The following is a 20,155-nucleotide window of genomic DNA, read 5'->3' as shown; positions in this document are numbered from 1 at the left end:
ACTATTCGAACCCTAAAATCAAACCAAGAACCCTGGAAAACCAAAGCTGGAACCAGTCCGAAGGGGAGAAATTTGGGTGTCTAATGGACCTTAGTCAATGTGTTCTCAGTCGAGAACACTCGATTAAGGTCCCTTCGACCTCAAAAGAGTCGAGTCAAGTGTTCAACCTGGGTTCGTCTAGTCTTGTATTTGTTTAAGGTACTCCTTTCCTCCTCTCTTGTTCTTGGTGTTACGTCTAATTGTTGTTTAGATGGTTATAATTTAGCCTCGTTTGATTGATCCCATTGTGCCCCGTCAGGACTTTTTATTGGATCCAATTTTATTATCATTTTTCTGTTTATTGTTATTTGTTGTACGCTGTAATGTGTTATCGATTAGTCTGATATGTTTGAATGATAGAGTAACATGAGAATTAGTCTGATGTTTAGTTCATTCTTGGATGTGACCCCTCATGCTTCGTTTGTGTTCTGAATGTTGTGTTAACATATTTTCCTAGGTAATATTGAGTTCAGATTTGAGCCTGTGGTCGTTTTCAGTTAATTGAGACTAACTTATGGTTCGTTTGTTCAGCCTAAATTAGTCAACCCCCCCCCCCTTTGAAACTCTGTTGGCTGTTCCCTACTTTTGTACTCTAAATCTGCTTAGGGCATGTGCTGGTCAAGTTGCTCTCAGTCCATCTTGTCTTGCTGAGTTTAAATATGATTGTTTCCCCATTTATAGCTAGTTCAATATATGTTGCCCTGAACTCTTAGGTTTCATTCAAAATGCCATCTGATTTAGTATTTTTGAATTACTAGCTTATTTGAATTGATTGTAGCTGTTGTAACTAGTTGGGTTCAGTTTAGTGAATGAGTAGGTTTGAGTAGGTCGTTGATCAAAGTTTGTATCCAGCACTTAAGGGGTTTGGTTTAGGACAGTGAATCTCAAGGGTTTCAGGGGTAAGTTGGGGATTTCAAAACTTGGAAAAAGAAGGTTAACTTGAGTGGACTGTCAGGAAGTACCAATATACCATTAATCTAATGCATTTGTTCAAATAAAGTTAGGAACAAAATATAATGGTATGGGGGAGGTTTTGTTGGGGAGTGATTAAATAAATGTCGCCCATAATCTTTGAATTAAAAACAGGATAGGACATGTGTAGTGGGGAACAAAAACATACAATAGTGGGCAAAAGAAGGGGGAGGGGGAGGATATTTTTCTGATTTTAGTGCTCTTAAGAGCTGGAATGAGGGATCTTTTGGAGATATATACAGAGTCACTGATAGGCAGAAGGAGGGGGAGAACCAAAAAGGAGTTAGAACCTAAAGGAGGATTTTTTTGGAACTAGTAAAGAGAGCTCATTTTTGGACTTCAATCCTGGGTAGACAATAAACAAAAGAAAATCTCTGTTGCTCCATTGAAGCTGAAAATTCTGCTTTTCTTCACTTTTTCTGTTTGAAATCAGCATTAACCTGCTATTGTTCTATTGAAACTTAGGTTTCTTTCTTTGAGTGTCGGAAAATCAGAAACTGTTATTCCATTGTTGTTTCGGATTCACCTATTTCTACCTGTGATTAACATTGGTATTTCCGGATCTCAACTGAGCCTCCTGAGTCTGTTGTTTGGATATTGGGTACTATTTCATTGAGTTATTTCTGGTTTGTTCACTGGGGTTTATTCTGCCTTGTTGTTACTGTTGCTGTTGGCTATTGTTATTTGCTGAACATCTACTGCTGCTTCCACTGATCTTCATCTCTTTTCTTTGCTCTTCCAAATACCAGGTACACAAACTGAACACACTGGTACATCTTGTAAGCTATTCGAAGCATAAATGCGAGAAATGGGAAAGATTTGAAGCTATAGTTTAATGTAGTCTTTTCTTTCTTTTTTATTGTCTGTATTTAAAACATTCTATGCATTGCCTATGTAAACTCTGTTTACATATTGAATCTCATTTGTATATATGTTAGCTAGTTGCATGAACTAGAATCAGTTGGTTGTTGTTTATGTATAACATGGGCTTTATCCTATAGCAGTTTAAGACGTAAACTACTTCCCCGTAGGCTTTTTGTTTAAATGGACTGACAGTGTAGTTGTAACATTCTGCTAGTTCAATTTAGTCGATTAAACAGCATGTTCCAAATACGTATCAGGCCTTAGGCGATTACTCAATAGTTCAAACTATTTCATGTTAACAACTTGTTCATCTGAATTCGTAAAAATGGGTTTCATTAGGCATCACTTTCATTTCGGATTCTTAAAGTTCGAACATGTGTAGAGTCATTTAGTTAAGCCCAACATCTAAATGAGGATGGCACAGGTCCAGTTTTACCCCTTATACATCGGACCTGGGCCCATAATTGGTAACCAATTGCTCTTATTGTATCGTTTTCAGATTTAATGACTCACTTTCGAAATTCAACTATAATAACTCGTGAGCATGTAAATAAGTTAGAACTTTTTTTCTTTCATTATAGAGACGAACGAAAAAAAAAGAAAACATAGCCACTATAGGTCATCCTTTTTGATAATGAGACGAGCCTCGCCAAATAAAAAATGCAAATTGCGGGGCCCTCAATAATTGGTCATAATAAATACTTAGAATTTGGGATGGGCCGTTTAGTGAATTTCACTGCCTTCCTCGAGGATAACAACGCGTTAGACTCTTAGGCGCGATTTTAATTAATTTACATTCTTAAATTCGGGTGCGCATCTATGTGACCTAAATCCGAATCTCAACGAAGTCGGAATGTATTAACAACCACGGGTGCATTGATTGCGACGTGGTTCGAGATGCATTTTCACGACGTTGCAATTCTATTAAAAAATAATAATAATAAAAGCGGTTTAAAGTTGATAAAAGCACAAGTTATAACATGTATTAAAATCAGATATTTAGCCATTATAACAATTTAAGCGACCGTGCTAGAACCACGGGATTCGGGGGTGCCTAACACCTTCCCTCGGGTCAACAAAATTCCTCACTTAGAATTTCTGGTTCGCAGACTTCATTTGGAAAGTCGAATATTTTCCTCGAATTGGGATTCAAGATAAACCGGTGACTTGGGACACCAAAAGCCAAACCTTTCCCAAGTGGCAACTCTGAATTAAATAAATAATCCAATTTCTAATATTGTCACTTAAAATGGAAAAACTCCCTCACGCATTTATCATTCGGGGTAGGCGCGCAAAAAGGAGGTGTGACAGTGTCCTTAACGTTTACATTGCACACATGAAGTTAAGGACGCCGTGTCCTTAACATTTACACTACACAATAAAGTTAAGGACATGACAAGACACTTTGTACTTAATATTTACACAACATTCATGAAGTTAAGGACATCATGTCCTTAATATTTACACAATACTCATAAAGTTAAGGACACTATGTCCTTAACATTTACACTGCACATATGAAATTAAGGGCATGAGGTCCTAAAGTTTAACAACAGAAGATGCAAATACAAGTTAAGAATATTATGTCCTTAACATTTACACTGCACATATGAAGTTAATACGCCATGACCTTAACATTCATGACATGATACTTTGTCCTTAATATTTACACAACATTCATGAAGTTAAGGACAATATGTCCTTAATATTTATACAGCACTCATGTCTAGCACATGGATATTTTCGTTCGGGCAGATAAAAATTTATTAAACACTGGCTAAAGAGTAAATATATTTTAAACAATGACTAAAGAATAAAGATATCTGTAATTAGTGGCTAACTGTGCACTTCCCCTTTAAATATACCTGTGCCGCTATAAGGTTGGTCCAAATATGCTACGTATTATTTTTTTAAAAAAGGAAAATGATCAAATTTGCCTTTGAACTATGCGAGCTAAATGGCCCCTTATTGTTGTCTCATTTTAATTGTAAATTCGAACATAAAATTTTAAAGTTATTTAAAATAAAATTTATATATTTAAAAATTATGTTAAATGTAATAGTACAAGTTATAATAAATATAAATTAAAATATTTAAAAGACATATAAAAAAATCACGATCAAGAAACAACTATTTTACTCACGGAGTCGTATGTCATATAAATTGGGACGGGGAGTATAACTTATTTACAAAAAGTAACTAGACCAAAATGTAAAAATAGAAACTCATGTGCAATTGTTAACTTCCACTCTATTAATCAACTCTCTCCTTCAGCTCCGGTTCGAATTATGTCAGTGTCGATCACAAATGGCTAAGAAGCGAAGCAGACAAGGAGGTCCGAGCTCGAGCCACCGGTCCGAAAGAGTCGAGTCCTCATCCCAGAACCACCAGACCCACGGCTCAGTAAAATCTCACACAAATCGGCACCGTTGGCTCACCACCTTCTGCATTCTCTTCGTTGCAATTTTTGTACTTATTTACCGTCAAAATTACTATTTCTCTACTACTGTTCGTGATGGTGGTGATAGTAACAGACCGTATGTTCACCAGCGTGGCCTCGTTAAAACCGATTTAACCTACCGTGAAATTCTCACTGTACATTTCTACTCCGCCAATTTCTATTTCTTTTGTAAAAAAATACATCTTTTGTTTATATATTTATATTTGATTTATTTTGGTGAATTTTAAGAATTGCAGGAGAATTCTAAAGTCTCAGAAAATATAAGTCAGCGGTATTTTAGGAATCCTGTCCTGGCCTACATTACTCCATGGTATTTGCATTTGTTTAACTCTATGTTGAATAATGTTTAATTGTTACTGCTTCAGTTTATATGACGTAGTTTTACTCGTTTTAGAGTTGTAAGTAGAAAAAAAGGAGACTCTTGAAACTTGTGAATAAATCGGGAAGTTTATAGTTAGATGTTTCTAAGTATAGAAATATGTCATTCTTTTTTAAATGGACTAATAAGGAACAGAGAAAGTATGAAGTTTTATATGTCGAAATCCACCTTTTTCTTAATCTTTGTGAGTGGTTGATGGTTGGAAAGGACAAGAGAATACAAACTGATTTAGACACTAAACCCTACTCCATCCGTTTCAATTTGTGTGAACTTGTTTGACTGATACAAAATTTAAGAAAGAAAGGAAGACTTTTGCAATTTGTGGTCGTAAACTTGCCATAAAATTTGTGTGGCTATAAAAGCTTTGTCATTAAGAGTAAATCGGGAAGTTCAAGTTGAACTATTTTCAAATTCAGAAAAGGGCCATCTTTTTTATTTTTATGGAATAGACCAGTAAGGAAATAGTTCCATCCTTTTTGGAACGGAGGGAGTACTAGATTATAAGACCTGCTCTGGGTAATGTTCATAATGTCATGCACTTAAACATGAAACCTTTTTTAGTGTAGAACTCAAATTATGTGTCTATTGAGGTTTGTAGAGCCGGGGGATGGTTGCGGTAGGTTGATGACTATTCGAAAAATAGTTAAATTATGAAGAGTCTTCATAGGTGGAATGGATATAGAGGACTCTTATAGTCGAACCAACTACTTTGGGGTTGAGGAGGAGTTATATTAGTAGTTTGTTCTTTGTTTTAAGCAAAGGGGTTATTTCATGACAGGAAAATTCTGCAATCGGTGAGGATTCAAGTGATGGATAAATGTGGAAAAATTAAAACTTTGGGAAGGGGGAACCTTTTACTAGCTTGTTTCTGTTCATTTTAGCATGAAAGAATGCTGAATAGAAATTTCTTAGATGTGCCAATGTGGAACTACCTATTAAAAGAAATTGTTTCTACAGTTCATGACGGTATGACCAATGGTGCAGGAATTCAAAAGGCTATGACCTGGCGAAGAAGTTCAGTTCTAAAATTACACATCTGTCACCTGTTTGGTATGAACTGAAGAAGTAAGTGAACTCATGATTAGCTTAACTGCTGAATAGTGAAAGTACCTTGGGGATACATTGAAGCATAATGCAGTTATCATAAACTATGTGTTTTCATGCTATTCAATTGGCTCTGTGACGTTGTCCATGAGATGATTAATTTTAAAGCCTGATCCTTCTCTTGAGAACAACGACTAAGCTGTTAGATATAGTTGTTTTTTGTTGTTTTCTCTATAACCACCAGGTCCTTGCTACTATCAAATAAATGAAAGTAATGAATCAAATTTTAATCAAGTATAGGAATGGGTACTGATTTAGAGGGGCTGCAATATCAGGAATACTCTTCAATATCTTACGACTATAAGAGAACTGTTTGTATTATAAGCATTTCCACGTTTTAATATCATTACTTCTTGTACTTTATGATGCCAGTGAAGGAAGTAAATTAGTTCTGAATGGAAGACATAATGCCGATAGAGGATGGATTTCAGACATTCGAATGAAAGGAAATTCTCTGGTATGGTAACCGACCACATTGAAATGTATATTATTGCAGATATATTATGTAATTTGTGGCACTCATACAGCTGGAACACCGTGAGGTGAACAAAAGGGGGGAACATGATTTCATCAGGAGTCTAGGGTGAAGTGTTGGGTTACTGCTTAGAATTGGTTCCTTTACCACTGTATTTTATTTCTGATAAGCCGGGGAGGTTGGGTTTGGCTCGGGGGTCGAAGGCATCTGGTACTGTTTGTCTAGTACTTGTTCGACCACTTGCTCCCAAGAAAGTTTTTTTCTTGGAATTGCTTGCCGTTGCCTAACAGGTCCCCTGAATAGAGAAGCCTATAGAGATGATGCTAATTGCTAACAGCTGAGAATTAACTAATCGTCTAATCTTTACCTTAAGTTGGGTCACCAACTTATCTAATGGTCTTCTTCCTGTTCTCTATGTATAGATTTTACCTAGAGTTGTCCTGGAGGCAATTCCAGTGGACCTGCTTAAGAAGAAGAGGCTTAGGGAGAAAGCAATCAACCTTATCATAACGGAGTGCAAGTGAGTCTCTGTTTTAGCTGTCTGCTTGAATTTTCTTATCTTTATTGACTTTTCCATGAAGGTGGGGGGAAGGGGATGGTGTGGGTACTCAACTATAAGTTAAATTGGTGCTATTTGCTGCCACCTGTGCTGTGTACAAAGATAGTGAATGAATAATTTATGCATAATATTATAAAGTAGAAAGTGTATGCTCTATCAGATAGTTTTGTTCGTCGGCTTGGACTATAGAGATAAGTTTTGCCAAATGTGTATCTTGTGAGTGTTTGCTAGCGATTTTCATTCTATTACCTACTTATTTTGGTTAAATTTTGCTTAGAGATATTGTAACTGATTTAATATCTTTATCCTACCAATAATGATTGCTGACTTCCTATACTGTTACAAATAGTAACCTTCATTCAGTGGTTGGAAATGCAATTATTATATCTTTTCTGTCTATACATTTTCTTCATCCACACACTTTGGAATCCTTTTATCTTATGTAGGGAACTGGAGTATGATGGTATTGTGCTTGAATCCTGGTCAAGATGGGTAGCTTATGGCATCTTGCATGATTCAGATAAGAGAAACATGGTTAAGTGCTTACCTTCTTTCTTCTTCTTCTTGTTCTTTGCTTTTTCCTTTCAGTGATACACTTAGGAATGATGACCATTTGTGTAGAGCCTGAACTATAACACGCTTTGTTGTTCTTATAAGATGGTGTGTGGTTCTAACTTCTGCAAAACAATTGACCCCTAAGTTTTATAAGATCCTATCTTGTACTTTTCAATTTTCTTTTTTTGATTGCATCCAGAATTATACATGTTTGTGCAAGAGTACTATGATGCGACATCCTTGGGAAGTCTTCTTGTTGTATCTCTTGCCGAGCCCAACTTATTTGGTATTGAGGCATTGGTTGACTGCGAAAGTGAAAAATATTATTTACTAGATAGAGTTGTAAGGAAAATTGACTGAGTTGTGCTCTTAAAGAAAGCAAGTGTTTTTCCCATTAATTGCAAAATGGTTTCATCAGTGAATTGAGAATGTCACAGTAAACAGTGCATATGTAACAGTATAAGACTTCGCATTTTCATTCAGATCTTGGTTGGGGAGAATCATTTTTTCCTTCCCAACTGAGGTAAATGCCAAACATTATGTGTCATAGTATTTAAGGTTAGACCACTACCTTGATAGTAGTTTCCGGTAAAATCAGTAGTTTATTACCTATGTAGAAATGTCTATTCACTCTACTAATAAATACAAGGTGGAACATCATTTCCCAACTCTTTCAATCTACGCAACCCCTCTAATTGTCATTTAAGTGCCAAAGGCCCTTAATTATTGGGAAATAAATGTCAAAAGCCCTAAAATTGTGGAGATATATTTTTTGCTATGCATCTTGTTGATGCCATTTAATGAAATTCCCTTACTTCGTCTATTTTTTTTGGAGATATAACAGACCCTATAATTACTATTATATTATTTAAGTAGCACTCGCTTACAAATAAACATATCTGCCCATCAGTTCCTTTGCAAATCTAAGCTCAACAATGGTTCAAGTTGCCCACTGATAGTGCTTCAAATAGGTATAGTTAGCTGTTTCTTTCTTCTTTTGGTTTTGTTAAATGGCTATGTGGGTATGCTGGTTACAAATATATGCCAAGGAGCATTGCCCCTTTGAACAATGCTGTTCTAATCAGACCTTGAAATGATCATTCATCAAGGAGGTCCGAATTGGCATTATCTGAGCCCACCTTACTTTTGGTGTATAATGAGTCTTGTAAACAATTAATGGTCTCCTAACTTTTTTATGTCATAAAATTTCTACTCTTATTATCAATAACTTTTTATGTTGTGGCTGTCAATTATACAATAGTCAGCTTCGCCCAAAAATAAAAATAAAAATTATTTAATCAGTTAATTGTAGTCATTTATCCATTTTATTTTGACTAATTGGCCTGTGAGAATGTGGTGAATCCTTCTGGAAGAACATTTAAGGTTCTCTATGTAAAGAAATAATAAAAAGGATGAAAAACATTTAAGTCTAAAGGCCCGGGTTGCTGTTTCTGTTTGGTGATTGTGCCTAAGATGTAGGCGGGAATGTTCGGCTACATGCACTGTGACGGTAAGATTGGATGTGAAACACAGCTACAATGAAATTGAGGTTCTAAAGGCACAGATTATTTTCTTCATTAAACCAAGAGTGTAAGTTGTTGTTTCCTTTGTTCATATAAGTCAATTTACAGTATGGATGCAGAAAATAATGTTAAAAGATTTTAGAGAATCAGGGGAGTTTGACATTTAAATCTACATTTTTGACCTTTTGGTAAGATGATTTGATCCTTAGTTTATAATTTTTTTTTTTTTTTTTTTTTTTTTAACTTAAGGAACTCTGCATGGGTGAGTGTAATTTTGCCATATGGAGTAGTTCACAAGATTTTTAGAGAAAGGAGTTTACAAGATTGCTGATGGTCTTTTTTAACTTGTTTGATGGGTTGCGAGTGTAGGCATTAAAATTTATAAAACAACTTGGAGAAGCTATGCATTCTGTGCACTTAGAAAGGAATGGCAAGACAAATCTACAGTTAGTATATGTGATAGGTCCACCACGTACAGATAAGCTGCAGGAGCATGATTTTGGACCAGAAGATTTACAAGCTCTGAGTGATGCCGTAGATGGTTTCTCTCTTATGACGTATGACTATTCAAGTCCTTATAATCCAGGTCCCAATGCACCTCTGAAGTGGATACGCTCGACCTTGCATCTTCTTGCCGGTGCTGGCAGCAAAGGTAGGAGATTGGCTGAAAAGATCTTTGTCGGGATCAACTTCTATGGCAATGATTTTGTCCTGTCAAAAGGTATGTATATATCTATCTTTCTGTGCTATATGTAGCAACAATCTCCCCCCCCCCCCCCCCCCCAAGGAAAAAGAAGTATAAGAACCTCTAATGATATCTAGGATTGCTTCATAGAAAATGCTAAAAACAAGGTTTACTGAAACATACCAACAAATAGCTAAATGGAATTCTAACTTTCCCTAATCTGTAAAGTTTTGACGAAGAACATTGGAACTTTCTGAAATTATAGATGTAGAGACCAAGTTAATATTCATGTCATGTAAAGGACTGCTAAATTTTATTTTAAATGATTCCAGTTGATCACTCATCTCCGTTGAGATCTTGGGATATATAGTTTGCTGGATGGAAATGCAACTAAAATATTCAGTTGGCTATGGGTGAATGCAAGGATGTAGTTTCAATTTACCTTGGCCTATGAGAGTAACATCAGCAGAATATTTAAGGATAAATTTTAATGATTCAAGTGCAATGAAACTGCGAGAATGCACGGGAGACAATATTATTGATTAATATTGACAATGATACAATGAGCCATATATATATATATATATCAAACTAACACTCTCCCTTAAGCTGGTGCATATAAATCATATGTACCGAGCTTTTTACATATATAACTAATACGAGAACTAGTGAGGGACTTGGTGAAAATATCAGCAAGCTGATCATTCGACTTCACAAATTTTGTAGCAATATCCTCCGAGAGTATCTTTTCTCTAACAAAATGACAATTAATCTCGATGTGTTTATTTCTCTCATGAAACACGGATTTGACGCAATATGAAGAGCAGCTTGATTATCACACACAAGTCCCATCTGACTAATCTCACCAAATTTCAACTCCTTGAGCAACTGTTTGATCCAAATTAGCTCACATGTCGCCGTAGCCATTGCTCGATATTCTGCTTCTGCACTAGACCGAGCAACCACATTCTGTTTCTTGCTCTTCCAAGACACCAAATTTCCTCCTACTAAGACATAATATCCAGACGTAGAACGTCTATCAGAAGGTGATCCTGCCCAATCAGCATCCGAGTATCCAACGATCTGCTCATGGCCTCGATCCTCAAACAATAAGCCTTTGCCTGGAGCTGATTTTATATACCGAAGAATGCAGACAACTGCATCCCTTTTGCGTTCTCGAGTAACCCAGAAATATGCACTTAAGAGCACGAAGAGCTAACTTTTCTTTTCCTGGAGTAAGGTCATGAACAAAGCACGTACTCCCAAAGACACGGGGTGGAAGTGAGAACAAAGGTAAGTGGGGAAACAATACAGAGAATGGAACTTGATTTTGGATAGCTGAAGATGGCATACGATTAATAAGATAACAAGATGTAAGAACTGCATCCCCAAAAACGCAGCGGAACATGGGATTGTATGAGTAGGGTACAACCAGTTTCAATAAGATGTTTATTCTTTCTTTCAGCTACCACATTTTGTTGGGATGCGTATGGACAAGATGTTTGATGAATAATCCCACGAGAGTTCATAAACTGCTGAAATAGGGAAGACAAATACTTTAGGGCATTATCACTACGAAATGTGCGGATAGAAACCCCAAATTGATTTTGAATTTCAGCGTGGAAGGTCTGGAAAATAGAAAACAACTCAGATCGATTTTTCATCAAAAATATCCAAGTGCACCTGGAATAATCATCAATGAAACTGGCAAAGTAGTGGAATCCCAAAGTAGAACTGACCCGACTAGGACCTCAAACATCTGAATGGACTAAAGTACAAAGTGACTTTGCTCGATTATCAAGACGCCGAGGGAAATGGGAGCCGGTATGCTTACCGAGCTGACATGACTCACACTCTAGAGTGGACAAGTGAGATAAGCCAGGTACCATTTTCTGAAGTTTTGACAAACTGAGATGTCCTAACTGTTTATGTAATAAATCTGGTGAATCAGTAACGGGACCAATTATTGGAGGAAGACAAGATGCGAGTCCATGTGATTTTGCAAGGATAAGGTAATAAAGTCCATCTGATTCATGTCCGGTACCAATGATCCGCCCTGTACTGCGTTCTTGTATAACAACAAGGTCATCAAGAAATAAAACAACATATTTAAGTGATTTGGCTAAGCGACCAACGACTATGAGATTAAAAGGACTACCAGGAACATAAAGAACTGAGTCTAGAGGTAAGGAATGAAGTGGACTTGCTTGACCTATTGCAGTTGCCATGACTTGAGACCCATTGGCCATTGTGACTGTTGGAAAAGATTGAGAATATAAAATACTAGTGAAAAGAGATTTGCTACCAGAAATATGATCAGATGCACCTGAATCAATGACCCAAGACTCAGAAGGTGAAGATTGGGAGACACAAGTCATGCTACTATTTGTTGGAACAACAGAGGCTAATTTTGAAGATGTCTGTTTATGTGCTTTGTACTGAAGGAACTCAATTAAATCCGGTAAGGAAACCATCTGGATTGGATTCAATGCATTGGATCCAACGGATTGTGTGTCTAAGGCTTCTAATAAGGATGACATTATAATGTTCACGCCGGAAAAAAAACAGAAAATTTTCTGAAAATCACTGTTCCGCCGGAAATCAATGTTCACACCGGAAAAATATAAGTTGTCGGAATCAGGTTTAAATTGGATGGGTAGGCTCGGAATTGCAAGACGATTACACTATTCAAAAGAACTTTTTCAAATTTAGCCGGAACACTGTTCATGTGTCGGCGTGTGGGACAGACGCGCCGGCGACGGCAGAACTCCAGCAGGCGCGTGGGTGAGTGTTTTCAGGTGGTTTTTTTCTGGGGTTTGGTCGTCTATCTCTTGGGAACCTTTTGGTGGTGTTGGATTTCGCACAACACTGATAATTAGTGACTTTAAAGCAAATAGTCACTTAGGCCACTGGAAAATCTCACGGTGACTGAGTTTTTCTTCCCGGATGTCGTTGGATGACGCACAACGATCTATCCTCACCAAAGCTCTGATACCATGTGAGAATGCACGGGAGAAAATATTATTGATTAATATTGACAATGATACAATGAGCCCTATATATATATATATATATATATATATAATATGTCTTACTCCTAATACATATGGGATTAGGGTTATTTACTACTATTTAACTATCAAACTAACAGAAACAACCTTTAAAGTCGATTCAAGTATTAGTGATTAAACGTCTCTAATATTTGAATTTTCAAAGATAATTTAACCAGAGGATTGGATGATTATTTCATCCTATATGGGTTTCCATGAAGTGGCACTAATAATAATCCTTAAAGAGCATAATGATTGTTTAGTTGTTTGTATCTGTTCATCATTTGCGAAGGATCATTACCTGCACAGGTTTAGGTGGGGGGCCTATCATATCACACGAATATCTCTCTTTGTTGGAGGAACACAAGCCTTTAATTCAGTGGGAGGAGGACAGTGCTGAGCATTTCTTCTTGTATTCTGACAATCAGCAAGTCCAGCATGCTGTATTCTACCCGTCGCTCATGTCACTTGCAGTGCGGCTTGAGGAAGCTCTTTCATGGGGGGCAGGCATTTCAATTTGGGAAATTGGTCAAGGTCTGGAATACTTTTTTGATATTTTGTAGTATTTTAATCTTCACTTGGCATTGTTGCCTAGTCTTACATTTCCATTTGTTTAATTGAATAGTAGAAAGAGACTTTGTTGGTACATCTGTTGCGGATTAGTTTCTGAATCTACATTAGTAACATCAATAACAGCTCTATGTTTCCAGTTTCATTTCACTTGTACTTTTCTTCTATAAGATCGGTCTTCCTTTTTTTTTGGAAGTGTGAGGATCTTAAAATTGTTCTCTTTTGTCAATAGCAAGGGGTGATCGATTATTTCTTTCTTTGGTGAAATCCCGGGTGTTGTCTAATTTTGTAAACGTGCACTGTTGTGCGTGGCTCTTTTCACTACTGAAATTGCATGAGTTTTACTCTGGGAATTTGCGGATATTACCTGGTCAGTCACATTGACCCCACTTGTGGGACTACACTGGATATGTTGTTGTTGTACCTGGTCAGTCACATGACTAGAAATTCTTTTTGGTTTTCCATTGGGGGTGAGGATACATTTGCACTCAAGTGTGCAATACTGTTGAAGAAGAAAGAAGCTCCAGCAGGAAGCAGTTGCCAGTGCCATTTGCTGTGGAACTACACTTTGCATTGGAAATTCTTGGAAATTTGGGTAGTCTTCTGCATCAATAATTTCATTTTTTATAGGGAAAATATTTTTATGGTGATCATTCTTGTAATGAAAAACCTGATGCTTGAATCGTATAAATCAGTCAAGTTAACTTTGGTCAGATTTGATGTCTCGACAAGGGTTCATTTCCAATTTCGAGTTGGCAGTTATGGAGTTTCCATTCAGTGGAAAAAAAAAAAATAGAAATAAAATATTTCTCCTATTTCATTTTACATCATTAGTTTGATTTGTACAAGTATGGATGAATGTTGAAGTAATAGTAGTTTAAAAATTTTAATTTGAAAGGAAATTAGTTTGATATATATTATCCAAAGGCCAAAGGCAAATTTATTCGAAATCTTAAATGGAGGATAAATATAATACAACAACTACAACAAATTCAGTGAAATCTCACAAGTGGGATCTTGGGAGGGTAGTGTGTATGTAGATCTTACCTTACCCCTGCCAAATTGTTTTCTGCGCAAGAAAATTTGACTATTTTCCCTTTGGAAAAAAAAAGAACAAAAAAGAACTAAGGAAGTAGTAGGTACTATGAGGGCCCCCAGGGCCTAGCTCAAGTGGCAAAGGGTGGTGGGTTTGTGTCTTAGGTCACAGGTTCAAGCCCCCATACCATGCAAAGCAAAGCTTGGTATTTAAGTCGAGAAGGGTAGAGGGGCGGGCCCATTATCAACCGAGTTTCGAAGACTGCGGTTGGTCCAAACGATCGGCCTAGATGGATTTCTCGGTCATCAAAAAAAGTAGTAGGTACTATGAGTTCCTATCTTGAATGTAAAAGAATGTGTTGATAGTCAACTAATGCAATGTGCGTTGACTCTGTCAATTACCTTTGTTAAGGGCATGAAGACTAATAAGCAAGTCTTCACACTTCATTTCCTCTAATTTGTATACCTTCCAATTCATTTCTTTGAATTTTCCCTTTTCATTCATTTTTTATTCTCTCTCACTAGCAAAAAGCAAAATTACCTTTCCTCATCAAGCTCAAATTCATATTCAGATCTGCAATTTTTCTGTTGACTATGTTTAGCCTTGTTTAAGTTCAACCATCATCTCTGGTTTTGCGCTCTACTGGAGCGTAGTCAGCTAGCTTCGTGACTTTGCTTAGCGTTCAGATTTTGCGGAAAATGGGAGAGGAGAATTGTTGGGAGAGAGAAGTTGTAATAACTGAGCTAACCAAGGGGAGGGAATTGATGTGTCAGCTGCAAAAGCACTTTGATCCCATGAAACAGGATGTATGCCAGTATTTATCTGTGGAAATACTTTCTTCTTATGATAAAGCACTGTCCCTCTTAAATGGCACAGCTTTATCAGTAATGAGCAAAGGCAAACAGATTATCAATTCAGCACCATCTTCATCAACTGCTAAGCTGGAATCTCCTCATCTTCCGGTTGATAGTAGCACAAAGAGTTCTGACCGTCCTTCTAACTCCAGGAAGAGGTATTTTCATCCCTCTCTTTTTTCCCGCTCTTCTTAGTTTAATCATGAAGGGGAGCCTTGGAGTACCGACAAAAGTTGTCTCCGTGTGATCTATAGGTCACGGGTTCGAGCCATGGAAGCCGCCACTAATGCTTGCATTAGGTTAGGCTGTCTACATCACACCCTTTTGGGTGTGGCCCTTTCCCCACCGGGCTTCCCTTTTTCCCCTTAGTTTAATCATCTGATATCCCAACCGACTTCCCGACTAATCCTGATTTGTGCCGTAGAAAGCCCACTATGGAGAGCTCAAAGAGAACTCCATTTCCAGGGATCTAAATTAAGACCTCTCTTTTAAGGGTGAAGTAACCTTTACTATCCACAACCGCACCCTCTCACTTGTAACTGGTTGGAGTACAAAATTTAGCATAAGTGGAAGTTATATGTGCTACATTTAAGCTTATAGATCTTTAGAACATTCAAAGAGTAGCGAATTGCTTTAGATCTTAGTGGTAAATTGAATGCTTTGCACAATCTGGCTCTCTTGGTACCTAGCTTAGCAAGGGCAGCGTGGTGCACAAGGTATCCCGTGTTCTCGCAGGGTCCGGGGAAGGGTCTCGCTCCAAAGGTGTGATGTAGACAGCCTATCCTAATGCAAGCATTAGTGGCTGCTAACACGGCTCGAACCCCTGACCTGTAGGCTCTTGGTACCTAGCTAATCTTGATATAATATGGTTAAGTGATGATTTAAAGAAAGATTTTATATGAATGAAATTGGAGTATTCTTTCATTTGATGGAGGTTCTTGTTAGGAACTTTTATTTTTGTGAGACAATTAATCATTGTAGGAAGATGATCTCGCGAAGGACAGAGTACGTACATGCTCGATCTGGAGAAGAGGTTCCACCTGAGGATGGATACAGTTGGAGAAAATATGGACAGAAACATATTTTAGGAGCAAAATATCCCAGGTGAGAATTTGTTTCTCTATGTTCCTTGCTCAGCAGCAACCAGAATCTGGACATCTCTGTCTTCATGTATATACCAAGTTCCCCTTCATTTTTTGACATGAATTGGCTTAAGGGTTGGATGGTACTACACTAAGTTGCTCGGACACGGGTGTGGGTGTCCGACACGAGTGCGGATCTAGAGATCGGATCCTTCAAAATGTAAATTCTAATTTTCTGGGATACGGATCCTAGTACGGATATAGGTACCGGGATCCAACTAAAATAATTCAAAAAATACAAATATCAAAATATCTCTAAATTATGAGAGATTTTGTGGAATACTTATGTATAACTTGTAAAGTGTAAATTTCTTTTTTATTCTCAAGCTCTAGATACGTTAAAGATTGATTTCCTCGATAAAGTATGTTTATTTTCTCAAATTTACCCTGGTTTTGGTTTTGATTTTGAGAATCAAATAGTATATCGTCTCGAATTTTTTCGTCCGTCATGGTCAAAGTACCCAAAATTATTTGACCAAATCCGGTATGGATCCCATACCCACACAATACTCAGTGTCGTGTCGATAGGTGTGCGGCACCTAAACCGCCGTGTCAAAGCAACTTAAGTAATACACTATCCATGTTAATTTCACATATTGATCATTGAATTCCAGGTTAACTTCTAACAATTATTTTTCTATGGCACTGCAGAGAATATTATCGATGTGCTCGTCGTCATTTGTCTAAATGTATTGCTACTAAGATGGTCAAGCGAAGTGACACAGAGCCGCCAATTTTTGAAGTTATTTATGGAGAAAGTCACAGTTGTGGTCAAGAAAGCAAAAACCAAAATGAAGAATTACCTGCACCTGTGCTAACAGTGCTAACAAAAGAAAAACAATCTGAAGAAGTTGGAAGAAGAGGGGAAATATCTGAATCTGATATTGCTGAGATGGTTTCAACACCAAATAATTCATTCAACAATTCCTCAACAGGTGTTGTATTCTCATCAAACTCCAATTCCAATTCACTATTCAACATCGCCAATTCCGACTTCATTTCCACACCAACTTCTTCACCCCATCCTGACTGGAATTTTTTGTCATTTGATGATGATGCTAGACTCACCGCTTTACTTAATGATGGACCTGAAAATGTTAGCTGCACTTATAAAGGTGTCGATTTCATCTCCACACCAACTTCAGTCCGCAATTTGTTACTTGATGATACTACTAGTCTCACTACCTTATCTAATAGTGCACCTGAAAATGCGAGGCGCATCTATAGAGGTGTCCGCCAGCGTTCTTGGGGGAAATGGGCAGCTGACATCCGCGATCCCAAGCGTGGTGCTCGCGTCTGGCTTGGCACTTTTGACAATTCTCATGATGCTGCTGTGGCTTACGATGATGCCGCCTATAGATTGTACGGGAAAAATGCCAGAGTCAACTTCCCTGAGCGTTACATGAAACATGCATAGAATTTCAGGCCCATGAAGAATGCGCCAGGGAAATCTACAGTCAAACTTACGAGTTCAGTAGTACGAACAACTTTGGTTCAAGCCCTATATTTGTGTTGAGAAATGTAGTTCGGTTGATGAGTAGACAATGCAACATTTGGATTGTCCAAGTAGACACCCCTCTTACAATTAGTCTCTATATATTTATGTTAGATCATCTTCTCCCATATCTTGAAAAGGGATGATGCTTATTTTGGAACCCTGTTTACACTGAAATAATGGAAACAGACGACTGAAATCAGAGGCGGATCCAGAATTTAACTTTAATGGGTTCAATTTTAACTTTCCTATTCCTAGTCCCTTATTTCTATACAGTGTGTCAGTATTAGCAGTAAGATTGGCACTATTCTTGTAGTTTCGTATCCCTGGATCTCTATCATTACTCGTTGTATTATTTGCTTTTATTGTTTGTTTACCTCGTGGTTGCTATTGTTTCTGTATCATTCCATTTTCTTTTTCTTTTTTAACGTTCTTGAGCCGAGGCTCTTTCGGAAATAGCCTCTCTATCTTCATAGGTAGGGGTAAGGTCTGCGTACATACTACCCTCCCTAGACCCCACTTGTGGGGATTTCACTGGGTTGTTGTTGGGTTCAATTTTAAGATTTTTAGCATTGCACTAATTGTACTGTTAAAATTATGTATTCAAATCTAATATTTATTAAAATTTTAGTAGATTTTTATATATAAATTCATACATCTGAAATGTTACATTCGCCCTCGACTGAAATCTAGCTGAAAGAGTTTTGACCGTCCTTCTAACTCCAGGAAGAGGTATTCTCATCCCTCTCTTTGTCCCCCTCTTCTTAGTTTAATCATCTGGTTCTGAACCAACTTCCCGACTAATCTAGATTTGTGCCGTAGAAAGCCCACTATAGAGAGTTCTAAAGAGAATTCCATTTCCGGTGCTCTAAACTAAGACCTCTTGTTAAAGGTGAAGTAACCTTTACTATCCACAACTGCACCCTCTCAATTGTAACTGGTTAGAGTACAAAATTTAGCACAAGTGGAAGTTAGAAGTTTAAGAAATTATGAAGTACATAAGAGGAGGATGATGCGTATTAAGTAATGTTTTGGCGGATAAAGTCATGGCTATGATTACCTCGATAAACGGCAAAAGCTATGCTAAATCATGGGTTGACGTGTGTTCGGAACATTAAATGCGGAGAGACGTGCGTCTAATCATCCGACAGAGGATTGCAGAGGGGGTTATAGTAATTCCCACAAAAAAGAACTATTTCTACCAACTTTCCGGTAACACAAGATTATGTCACCGGAAAGCAGGGGTCCTATCTGTATAGGGAAAAAATACGACATGATACGTGGCCGCTTAAAGGAAGGACACGTGGAACCTAAGATGGGGATGACCACCGAACATAGCTATTCCGCTTGTCACCGGAAGGAATAACGATCATAAAAGGAGTATTAAATGTTTTACGCTCGGTAACATTTAATACAGAATATTTTGCAACATTAAAGATGATGGTCCGTTACAAGGAATTTGGCATTTATGTCTACCGTTACATCTTCATCAATGACCCTCATAATTGATATTAAAGAAGGACATGATTCTAGGACCTCCTTCCCTAGACATAGCTATAAATATGGAGTTGATTTATCATTGTAAAGGACATGAATTTTCTGCCTAACTTACGCTACATTCAATGCAGATTTTTAATACAATTTTGCTTTCTCGCTTTTTGATCTCATAATTATGTGCCTGGAAACCCTGTTCCCAGACTCATCAGCTCTGCCATTTCATCTACATTTTAAGGCTAAGTAAAATTTTTCATCAGTTACTTTGTTATTTTTTGGATCAAATTACTTCACTTGTCTAGAAATCACGAACAAATTTAACTGTACCGTTTTACGGGTAAAAAATAAGTCATGCTAATATAAGTACACCAAAGAAGTACTATTAATTATATGACTAAGCACTAAAGAAAAAGATAAATTAAGTTATGCATTTTTATTATAAACTAATGCAAAACTAAAAGCATATATCCAACACTATTGTCATTTCTAGTATTGAATTGAATTTATTTTGTTAGCATTATTATTGATTTAAACTATATTTGAGTTACTACGTTTATGAGCTATAAAATTTATTGGACCATTCAAAAATGTCCTTTCATGAGCTATAAAACTCATTGTCCTTTTTCCTTTTGCGTTTTTAAAATACCAGTTCATTAATACTTATTCATTTTTGGAAGACAAAATAATTTACTTCACTTAGATTTAGAATCTCGAAATCCAAAAAGATATTAATTCATGGATCTTTCTTTTATGGAGTAGCTTTTATCCAAGAAATATACTCATAACATAAATCAACATGAATTTGCCTCCACCAAACTGCAAACATATGAAACACGACAATTAAATTAGAATGATAAATAAAAAATTCAGTATAATTTCACAAGTGAAATTTAGGGAG

The 20,155-nt window shown here is 37.0% G+C and overlaps 2 protein-coding genes across 3 annotated transcripts; both read left to right on the top strand.

The window, feature by feature from the left end:
- Positions 1-4,102: 4,102 nt before the first annotated feature.
- On the top strand, positions 4,103-13,381 carry LOC104240166 (uncharacterized). The gene is made up of 8 exons (XM_009794943.2): positions 4,103-4,470; positions 4,573-4,646; positions 5,700-5,780; positions 6,192-6,276; positions 6,717-6,814; positions 7,300-7,387; positions 9,301-9,652; positions 12,976-13,381. Exons 1-8 carry the CDS (start codon positions 4,183-4,185, stop codon positions 13,227-13,229), a joined length of 1,320 nt encoding a protein of 439 aa, XP_009793245.1. The 5' UTR covers positions 4,103-4,182; the 3' UTR covers positions 13,230-13,381.
- Positions 13,382-14,696: 1,315 nt separating this feature from the next.
- On the top strand, positions 14,697-18,128 carry LOC104240164 (probable WRKY transcription factor 41). 2 transcript variants are annotated; one of them, XM_009794940.2, is made up of 3 exons: positions 14,705-15,284; positions 16,108-16,230; positions 16,920-18,128. In XM_009794940.2, exons 1-3 carry the CDS (start codon positions 14,971-14,973, stop codon positions 17,683-17,685), a joined length of 1,203 nt encoding a protein of 400 aa, XP_009793242.1. In that variant the 5' UTR covers positions 14,705-14,970; the 3' UTR covers positions 17,686-18,128. The 2 variants fall into 2 exon arrangements, with proteins under 2 accessions (XP_009793243.1, XP_009793242.1); XM_009794941.2 differs by lacking the exon at positions 16,108-16,230 and having other exon boundaries at positions 14,697-15,284.
- The last annotated feature ends 2,027 nt before the right edge of the window (positions 18,129-20,155 follow it).

This window comes from Nicotiana sylvestris, chromosome 5 (assembly GCF_000393655.2).
Source record: "Nicotiana sylvestris chromosome 5, ASM39365v2, whole genome shotgun sequence".
In the NCBI taxonomy this organism is placed as follows: Eukaryota; Viridiplantae; Streptophyta; class Magnoliopsida; order Solanales; family Solanaceae; genus Nicotiana; species Nicotiana sylvestris.
Note: the sequence above shows the minus strand (reverse complement) of the source record. Positions and strands in the feature narration are given on the sequence as shown.

Bases quoted from the DNA above. Each gene is read 5' to 3' on its own strand.
- LOC104240166 (XM_009794943.2), top strand. From the start codon at position 4,183: ATGGCTAAGAAGCGAAGCAGACAAGGAGGTCCGAGCTCGAGCCACCGG. The intron at 5,781-6,191 runs GTAAGTGAACTC...TTATGATGCCAG, and splicing joins GTTTGGTATGAACTGAAGAA to TGAAGGAAGTAAATTAGTTC. The intron at 9,653-12,975 runs GTATGTATATAT...TTACCTGCACAG, and splicing joins TGATTTTGTCCTGTCAAAAG to GTTTAGGTGGGGGGCCTATC.
- LOC104240164 (XM_009794940.2), top strand. From the start codon at position 14,971: ATGGGAGAGGAGAATTGTTGGGAGAGAGAAGTTGTAATAACTGAGCTA. The intron at 15,285-16,107 runs GTATTTTCATCC...TAATCATTGTAG, and splicing joins CCTTCTAACTCCAGGAAGAG to GAAGATGATCTCGCGAAGGA. The intron at 16,231-16,919 runs GTGAGAATTTGT...ATGGCACTGCAG, and splicing joins TTAGGAGCAAAATATCCCAG to AGAATATTATCGATGTGCTC.